This window comes from Oryzias latipes, chromosome 18 (assembly GCF_053564925.1).
Source record: "Oryzias latipes strain Hd-rR chromosome 18, Olatipes_Hd-rR_3.1".
NCBI lineage: Eukaryota > Metazoa > Chordata > Actinopteri > Beloniformes > Adrianichthyidae > Oryzias > Oryzias latipes.
Window position 1 is genome coordinate 24,151,622 of NC_136254.1, and position 9,953 is coordinate 24,161,574.

Consider the following 9,953-nt stretch of genomic DNA (forward strand, 5'->3'; position numbering starts at 1 on the left):
GGAACGAAATAGTATTTCGTGGGAACGAAATATGTTCTTGTGGGAACAGAATATTAATTTGTGCGAACGAGATCTATTATATTTTTTCCATGTCAGGACACGGGCTTAGTAAATAAGTGTCTAAAACCCCTAAAAAGGAATTACCTGTATTAGAACTTCATTAAACTCTGACATTTATGACGGTAAATGGTGACATATCAATACTACAGGATGTTCCTGTTTCGGCCCAGAAAGGAGACAATGTCATTTTTCCTCTGTCATTCTAGCAGGAGAGTGTCAAGACAGCACCAGGTACTGTGAGAAGGTCCGTCAGCTGGAGCTCTGCCCACTGCCCCAGTTTAAGAGGCGCTGCTGTGTGTCGTGCCGGAACACCTGAGGTGGCGGCGGTGGCGGCGTGGGAGTGCACACAAGTCCTGGAATGTTTGGGGAAGGTCCCAGCAGAGACTCCAAAGCTTCGCCCTCTCCTGTCTTCAGTGACGGGTGTGGGATGGATGATTGTAGAGGAACGTTTGAATGTTTTTCGTTTTTCTCATAACCAAAGTGGTTTTGACGTTCCCCCTTTTTTGCCAGTGTAAAACTGCACAACTGGGTTTCCTTCATTGAGAGCGCCAAAAAAGGAAGAACCTCACTGTTTCTCCTCAAAAATGTCCCTTTCGAAAAGAAACTTAAAAAAACAAACAAAAGAAACTTCTGAAAGGGGAAGTTACATGTCAACAGCTGACCCGCCAACGTGGATGATATCACAGATAATCTTAGGGGGGTTTTCTGGAGCAGCAGTGAATAAGTAAACCGAAAACCACCTTAAACTGTGGTTACTCAATCTTTTTATTTTTATTTTTTACTTTTCAGCTGCTCTTCATGTGTAGGGGCTCAGCAAAATATTTAGTTTTTACACCCTTCCTAAACTTTCCGATTCTGACACGAAGGATTGAAATTCCCCCATCAGTTTCAAGCTATGTTCACACCAGGCATGTGACACCCTTTCAAGAACGCACTTAAGCCTTAAGTTCAGACTGGACAAGCAGGGAGGGGCTTCTTTTTCTACTGTTTACTAGCACATGTCTGCCATCTACAGGTGGAAGAGGCTGAATGCAAAATATTAAAGCAGCGCAAATCTCATGACTCTTGCTCCAGGCTTTTTCCTTCTCAGCTTCAACTCCGATATTTAAAAGGCTTGGCGTCATCGAATTCTGGACACAAACCGCATTTATGAATTTCTCCATGATCATTTTTTTTAGATGCTTGGTGCTTCTGTGAATTAAAAAGGACGACGTCCATGCGTAGCTACAAAATCGAACTGCCTGATTGGTCAAATTGGTCCTGATTTAACCGTCAACATGCGTTCAGCCGCTGCACGTTTTTGTACCTAGAGACTGAAAATAGTCGTAAAAAGTTATATAGCTTCACATGAACACGAAAGTGTTGAAAGAAACACACATTTACGCGCATTTGCGGCGATCTTTCTTCAAAAGTGGCTGCTTGAATGCGCATCCCCGAGGGCGGTGTGAACTTAGCTTAATAGGTTGGTCACTTAAGAGACATTTTTATAACCTAATTGACCTCATATTCATGAGTTCTGTGAAAAGAAATCGATTTTGGGAAAACCACTGGACTTCACTAAAATTCAGCAAGACAAATCAGAGAACTGAAAGGATTGAAAACCCAAATATTCAGATTGAACACAAAGTAAATCTCAGACCAGGTTAGAAGTAAAAAAGGGCAGAATTACATCTTTTGAAAGATGTAATAGGATAGGTGTGAATGGGGTTGCACTACTGGTAAAGGTATGTGGGGGGAAAAAATACTTTTTTTGCACTCGAACTCATCAAAGCTTTGTTAAAAACACAGCTTGCTGGGGTTATTTTCATAATTATCCGATACATATATATATATATATATATATATATATATATATATATATATATATATATATATGTATATATATATATATATATATATATATATATATATATATATATACACAGACGTTTCTAAATGTGTGTTTAACCACTTAGTGTTGAAGTAGCCCAATGATCCCCACACATGTAACAAATCCCAGTTTATTCTGTTTTTCTAACCTTCTCTCCTGTCACTCTGCTCACACGGTGGTTCACACCAAAGGGAACACAAAGGGATGAGTCAGCTTTGTCCAGCGAGGTTTTGCACTTTTACCTTCACCGTGTCCTGGGTAACATCTGGAGTACCTTAGCAGGAAAGATGGATGGGTCTGTCTTTGAGGTGTTGATACTTTTACTTGCTTTTAAACTTGTGTAGATATTTTCTATGTTTCTATTTATTTTTCTTATTTTTTTTCTTTGTGCATAGCTGTGTAAATAATAGCTGGGATGGGGTTTGAAGCATTTATTTCCCTGCAGCTCCCTGTGTTTGAAGTGTGTTGCTCTCTGCTGATGCTCAGTTTGTTAAGAAATAAACACATTCCTTTTTTTTATACTGTGGTTGTTGGTTTTGTCTTCTTTTTACATTTTTTATGAGTTTTCTTTTCCAGATTATATTAAAATTAGGCCAATAAAGGGATGTTCTTGGATTATAAACCCAATTTTCTCCTTTGCACCGTCATGATGACCTCTTCCATGATTAGATAAAAGGTTTCATCACTTCCTCTTTCTGTGTTTAAATGCATTCTGTTTTTTCAAACTGAAAAGGGGAAATACCTCTTGGATAACCCTAAGCAGAGGAAGGATCAAGTCCCATTGCGATTGCAGCAGATTGTCTTTCACTGTCATTTCAAATGAAAGATGTTTGAAAAGGATGCTCCTAACTCCAGTTTGACAGCAATAAGAAGGCTGAGAGTTTCCCTTGTGGATGAACTGGAGGAGCAGATCGACTCTCTGCTGGAGGTTTTAGTGACTCAGGAGGTGTTCACTCGAGACGACCGCGAGGATGTGCTGGGACACCCGGGATGCCGAGGAAGAGTCCGGAAGGTGCTGGACATTCTGGAGTGCAAAGGCGAGGAGGCGGCGCAGCTTTTTCTCTCCATCAAAAGTCATCATCAGGTTTCTAACGAAGCCAAAGCAGCAGGGCTGCAGTGTTTAGGTATGTGACACCACACGCAGAGATGCAGTATCTTTTAAAGATCCCCTATAGTCATGAGTTGCTGTTAGTAAAAACGTCCCTTAATGCTAGAACAGGGCTCTGCGTCCTGTGACTCTGGAGCCACATGCAGCTGTTTTACCCCTCTATTGTGGCTCTCTGGTTAAAAAACAAGTTTTTAATTTTAAAAAGTAACTGTAAAAGTAAAAACTAAAGAAAACTAAAAAATGTACAGTAATTTATCACCCTGCAAGGCTTCTGACCATAGTAGCCATAATGCCCCAACGATCCACCAAGCAGTTCGACTTCATAGTTCGACCAAACATTTTGACAGATTTTTGAGCACAGTTTAGCACAGAAAACCAGTTTGAGGTAAGTAAGCACAGCCAGAATATATCCTGAAGACGCACTGGATAATAGGGAAAATTTTCTATTTTTGATCAAATTCAAGGATGCCCTAAGGTCTGAAAAATACAATAATACAATGCGGTACAATATGATAAGCGCCACTTAATTGGGTGTGATTTAATTTTTGTTAGTTAGATTAACAAATTTCTGGCTGAGATGCCCCATAAACCGTAGCGCCCCCCCCCCCCCCCATCCCTACACTACCTGCTAAATTTGCTCTATATTTGATGATGAGACAAGGTGTCTTTTATTTTGAAAGGAAGTGACCTCTGTCAAAATATATTTCATATTTTAAAAGAAAGGCTATTTTCTTTGTTCTGTTTGTGCCATAAAAAATCTTTTCTATTTATAATAACAATAAAATATAAACCAGTGTCTTTTCTGTAAAAGCGCGAATTAGACAATCTTTTTTACACCCCATTTTTTTTGCTCCTGATTCACAATTTGAAAATAGAAATATTTAGAAATGCAATTTTGTGCTTAATTTCCTTTATAAATGTCTCCATCGTGGAAAAAAATAACACAAGAACATGAAAAAAAAAAACTGTGTTTCATCAGAGTGGGTCTTTAAAGCAAAGAATGAATATGCTTTTGCTTTACAGAGTACAACAAAGTTCGCCAAAAGCACAAGGACATTTTGAGGCGGAGGAGTGAGAGCATGCTCTTTCACAACAGCCGACATGGCGAGAAAATCCTTTTTCTGAAACAATACGTCAACCTCCTGCTTGTTGACGGACACCAGGTGTTGGAGATCAAAAAGCATGAGGTCCTCACTTTTGGACAGAAGCGGTTGTGTTTGCAGCAGAGGTCGGTGGCACAGAGGACAATCGCACCCTCAGAACTGTTCTCCAGAGCAAATGGAGCGCGTCCAGTCAAGAAAGTTCTGGTGACAGGAGTGGCGGGGATCGGGAAAACCATGCTGGTGCAGAAAATCCTCTTCGACTTTGGGGGAAGCGAGGACTACCTGGCGTTTGACTTCATTATTCACATGAGCTTTCGAGACTTGAACCTTGTTGAGGAACCTACAAACTTCAGAGATTTAGTTCTGCGCAAAAACAAACACCTCTCTAAAGTACTGGACAACATCCTCGCCTGTGATGACAAACTGCTGATCATCCTGGACGGTTTTGACGAGTTCAGACAATACAGGAACTGCGATGCCGACGTGTTTGTGAACGAGCCGGATGAGGAAGCAGCGCTAACGGATATTTTGGGAAGTTTGTTGTTCGGTGAACTGCTGCCGAGGGCTTCCGTCTTACTCACGAGTCGGCCCGCTGCTACCAACCACATCCCAGTGGGCTGCGTTGACCGCTTTGTTCTCATCACTGGTTTTTCTCTGGCAGAAGTTTGTGATTTCTTTTCACGATACTTTCAAGATCCTGCACTAGCTAGCAGCATGTTTGCAGCAGTCTCAGCCAATGAGCTTTTGTTGACCCTGTGCTTCATACCTGCCTTTTGTTGCATTGTTTGCTGCATCCTAAAACAGAGTAAAGATCTTTCTGGAGAAAGCCCAAAGACCATGACCGATATCTATGTCCATTATCTCGTCGCCATGATTCATTCTCACACACAAAGGGGAGCTTGGACAGACCACCAAGGAACCGCCCAGCAGTTTTCTGACATTGTGCTGAAATTGGGTAAACTTGCCTACCGAAAGCTGATGGAGCACCAAACTCTGTTCTACGGCAGCGACCAAGAAGTCGCAGCTTTAGAGGGATGCGGTTTTCTGAGCACCTTCCTGGACAAAATGGTCGCACAAAAGCCCGGCTACACAGAGGACGTTTTCTCCTTCGCCCACCTCACTATTCAAGAGTTTTTTGCTGCACTTTACTGTGCAGTGACGGACCAACCTTTACCCGTCGATCCTCTGAGCAAATCCAGTCTTGGGGAGGCGACAAACGGCCACTTGGACCTGTTTTATCGCTTCCTGTCGGGAATCTTGTCCAACCGGAATGCGACTGTCCTAGGGAGGCAAGTTGGATTGTGTTGCTGCAAAGAAAAAGCTGAAGCCTTCCGCCAAAAAATTGTCTCAGATCTCACAAGGTTTTGTGAAAACGGAGCTCATATTCTTAACTCTTTACACTGTCTTTTTGAGCAACAAGACCCTTCATTAGCCCTGGCGGTGCAGCCAGAGAAACTACAAATAAATGTCAGCGATGAGACGCTTTCTCAGACGGATTACAATGCCTTAAAGTACTTCCTAAATCTAACAAAGGGCCAAATATCTGAGCTGGATCTCACTGGAACTGGAGTCAGCTGTGATGCACTGAGAGATATTCAACCACTCTTGGTTAGATGTGAGAGCCTTTGGTGAGTTCCAGGTAAATTTTTGTTTTTACCCTCTAATGAGCCTGTAGGGTTAGAGCTCCTCTGCTTACTACACAGCTTTGTCTTCAAGGCTAGGAGAAAACAACCTTGACATGGGTGCAGTTCAGGTCATTGCAGATGTGCTGAAACTTTCAGACACAATCACCTACCTTGGGTAAGATTTGTTCAAAATACAGAAGACCTTCTCAAGTTTAACCCGTCAACACCAGAGCTTCACCTCCAGTGTTGACGTTCTTCCGACTACCGTAACTCTTCAACCACTAAGGGATTGAACGTAATTCCAGCGGATTTTGAAGCACAGAAAAGCAGCTTTGGGCTGATGTGCAACACTTTACAGTAGAGAAGTGCCTACGCAATCAACAATTGCAATCAACAATTTAAGTTGATCGCGTAAACGGTCAAAGAGTTATGGTATGTCAGAGAATGTGTGATATTTGATTGTTGCCAGCAACATCTCTGGTGGTAAAGAGTAAAGCTGCTGTGTCTCAGATGACGCTTTATGTTTTCCATTCTTTGTCAAGGCTTGGATGGTCGGAAATAGGCGATGAAGAACTACAGGAGCTTTGTAATGCCATACAAGTGAAGAAAACACTTAAAGAGCTGTGGTAAGAAAGTGTCTTTGACATATTTGAAGCTGTTAAGGTCTAAACCAGGGGTGCAGTTATTTGAACTATTTAAATACCATAAAATGAAAATTCATTATATAATGAACATTTTATGGTAAATGACCCTTGTATAGAGCCTTCCTGAAAGGCCCAAAGCAATTTACCAGTTACAGTCCCATTCACTGACACCAAACTCCCAGAGGTTCCAGAGGCAAAGGACACTTTGACACATGGGCTGGCAAGGCGGGAATTGAACCTGCAATGTACTGATCAGATGACAACTCCCCTACCCCCCCACCACGGCCATTCAATTCCAAAATTACTGTCAACTTGTCAATCTTTTGCACTGTTCATTCCCAGTTAGCTTGTTGTAGTTAGCATGTGTTGTCTTAGAGTCTCTCTTGATAAACATTGGAATCTTCAAAAACAGCCTCAGCCTACAGTCCATTAGGAAGACAGTTTTTTTCATATTTCACAAAAAAAACCATACGGCAGTTTCCACTTGTCCTGGTCATTGTGTACTTTCGTTTTTTTTTTTTTTTGCAGTTGACATTTTAGAAACCATTTTAGAAACTAGAAATGTCACAGGACTCTGTTTTGGTGTTGCCACAGGTTTACAACGGCTCAAAATGTAATTTAGCCAAAAACAATCAAGAAATCGAACCCACGGTTTTTTGAAAAAATGCTGGAGGCCGCTTATTATTCATTTTATCAGAGGAGCCTGGTGCATATATGAATGCGGGCTGCATTTTTCCCACCAGCCGGACTTTGGACATGCCTGATCTAAACAGTTGTTTAACACCCAGTGGAATTCATTTTAAATATGTTAAAATTTCACTTTTGAATTTTCTCTCTTGTTTGCACAGGATGGAGGGAAATCGAGTGACCCACGAAGGTCTGCTGTCACTCAAAAACTTGACCCCAGAGCCTCTAAAAACAGTTGTGTAAGTGTTTGGATTTTAGCAGCACAAATACAGTGAATGTCTATTGAATTTGTGTTTTTTAATCTTTTTTGGTCTCCTTTCCCTCCAGAGCCATATGGAATGATTTGTATAACACAGATCCAGAGTCTGTAAATATCCAAGAAAGCATTACAGTGAATTTCACAGATGATGACATGTGGGAGGCATGGGGAGAATGGGTACTTAAACGTTGTGAGGTCAGCGGCAATGAGAAGTTAGTTACGGTGCTCCACAAAGTTTGCAACATATCAGCACAATGCTTAGAATGTCGGTGGGCAAAGGCTTTCTACAGGAAACTGTCAGAACTCATCAAGAACAGAATGGAAAGCTGCGTTGAGGATGACATGTGCAAGAAACTCAAAAAGTTTGACAGCCTTTTCATCTGATTGGAAAGAGCTGTAAGGATGTGCAAATGGGATGTGTTATATGTTGTATATGCTTATATTTTAGTTTACTGTTTGTTTAAAGTTTTAAAAAGTTATATTTGAAATAATGGGGATGCTCAATGCACAACAGGGGTTCTTTATTTTCAGGTTAAATATCTTATTGACAATTGCTCTTGAGGTAAAGTTTGGTGGCCTGAAGTATCTTTGATTTGCTCCACTTAATCATATAGTAGACATTGCTGCTATAACTCCAGGGGCCTGTTTCAGAAAGGAGGTTCAACCAACTCTGAGGTTAAACTTGAACTCTGAGTTGGTCAATCGAGAGATTAACAACTCAGAGTTTTCTGTTTCAGAGAACCTGATCGGAGTTAGGTCGATCAATTCTGAGTGGACTGATTCGGAGTTAAGCGTGCGCACCGCGACTATAAGAAGCCATTATCAATGGAGCGCAGATATTACGAGTCACCATGGCAACCGTGGAAAAAAAGAGGTCTGCGTATTTTTCGCCAGCTGAACTTGACGTGCTGCTGCAGAGTTACAGTGAATATGAGCACATATTCAGGAAGACAAGCAACACCGCTGCATCTGCAAAACAGAGACAGTTAGCGTTGAAAACATAGCTGCTCAAGTTAATAGGTAAGTTTGCATTTAAATCATTGTTATAAAATATTGGCTGTAATAACTTTTTAAATAGCGTAAGGTGTGAAATAAAAAATGGCGATATTTAGGTGTACTTTTGAAGTGTTATTCCTGGTGTAATTGCATGAAATGCTGCACAGTGTGGGGGAAAACCTGGGGGAAAAATGCATTTAACGTCGGTAATGTTTAGAGGAATTTTTTGTTAACCTTCCCCTCTTGCAAACGTTGGTCAGTTTAATATTAATACATGCAATTGTGTTTTTAAAAGTGACCTTATGTCTACCCTTGTATTGATCAAGTGGTATATATGGGATTAAGAAAGTAAGCAGTGCTAGCAAATTGTGTTTCCAAAAAGTAATTGTTACATTAATCTAATTCAATGTCCCTGATTTCATTTTCATGTAGATGCAATAATCCTGCAGGAATTAAAAGAACATGGCAGCAGCTAAAAATGAAGTATAAAAACATAATTCAATCAGGTCAAATTTGAGCATGTCATGGAGGTAGGCTTTGTTGACAATATTTGACATATGAAACATCTACATAGCAATACATATCTAATGTTGTTTTCATTGTATATATGTAATTGACTGCAACGAAAAACGGTAACGCTCAAACAAAAACGTATGGGGAAATGCCAAAAAATCGAGTCTAGGTCTCAAAATCCTCGCACGACGTAAATGTAATTCTCTACGAATTAATGCAGCCTCCTCGTCTATTGGGTCCTCCAAAAAAGGACAAGCCATTCTTGTCACTTGTCTCTGTGTGACTGAAATTTGGGCAATGAAGGTTAAAGCGAAAAATACCGCTTCGTCTTTAAAAAGGGGAGGGGACCGGCAGAAACCTTGAGTTTAAAGAATAAAACCTGCTCCCGACCAGGTTAGGTTCACAGCGTAAGTAACTATGGACGCTGACTCCGAGTATAAGTTACCTATCTTTCAGAAACGGGTTTGACTTACTCTGCTTTCTCCGGTTTAACAAACCTCCCATTTTGAAACGGAAAACCCAGGGTTTCCCTGATTTCAGGGTTAACGCACTCAGAGTTTACACTTAACCTCATTTCTGAAACAGGGCCCAGGAAAACATCACGTCATAAAAAATATAAACCATATAACCTCAGACATTAATACAAAACATGTTGGCCCGTACGGGGATCGAACCCGCGACCTTGGCGTTATTAGCACCACGCTCTAACCAACTGAGCTAACCGGCCGTGCGCGTTATTTAAACACAGAGAATAAAATTGTTACGAGGACGACATCTCGGCATATCCATGTTACTATTTACTATTATTATTATTGTTTTTTTTAACCGTCTTAATAGGTAGATTGACCATGTCACTTATCAAAACTAGTTACTTATGTCACATAAAGACATGGGTAGTTTAGTTTACACAAAAAAGAGGACAAAAAAACAACAGAAATAAATAAATGTGTACTTCTTGGATTGGAAACTATCTTTTTACCTGTATTTCGTTTACATTTGAAATGAATGTTTTCTATTGCTACTTTGCGTAAATTTAAATAAATATATTTTTAAAAATGTTGCTGAGTTTTTCTTTTTTCCTTAAAAGT

The 9,953-nt window shown here is 40.5% G+C and overlaps 2 protein-coding genes and 1 non-coding gene across 8 annotated transcripts in view; 2 read left to right on the forward strand and 1 right to left on the reverse strand.

Annotated features, from left to right (window-relative positions):
* The window catches only part of adamtsl3 (ADAMTS-like 3), a 126,747-nt gene extending 124,298 nt beyond the window's left edge, over positions 1-2,449 (forward strand). For 4 of the 6 annotated variants that reach the window (XM_023965892.2, XM_023965894.2, XM_078936405.1 and 1 more), the window contains one exon: positions 267-2,449. In XM_023965892.2, the coding sequence (XP_023821660.1) occupies positions 267-376 (110 nt within the window). In that variant the 3' untranslated portion in view covers positions 377-2,449. The remainder of the gene's footprint in view (positions 1-266) is intronic. The other 2 variants (XM_023965893.2, XM_078936404.1) reach the window with 1 other exon arrangement.
* Positions 2,450-2,756: 307 nt separating this feature from the next.
* On the forward strand, positions 2,757-5,905 carry LOC105356403 (NACHT, LRR and PYD domains-containing protein 3-like). Its single transcript, XM_078936017.1, has 2 exons — positions 2,757-3,054; positions 4,044-5,905. The coding sequence occupies exons 1-2, from the start codon at positions 2,757-2,759 to the stop codon at positions 5,771-5,773; spliced, it is 2,028 nt and encodes a 675-aa protein (XP_078792143.1). The 3' UTR covers positions 5,774-5,905.
* A 3,613-nt stretch (positions 5,906-9,518) lies between these two features.
* trnai-aau (transfer RNA isoleucine (anticodon AAU)) lies at positions 9,519-9,592 on the reverse strand. Its single transcript has one exon. It is a non-coding gene; the product is annotated as a tRNA-Ile (tRNA).
* Positions 9,593-9,953: the final 361 nt, after the last annotated feature.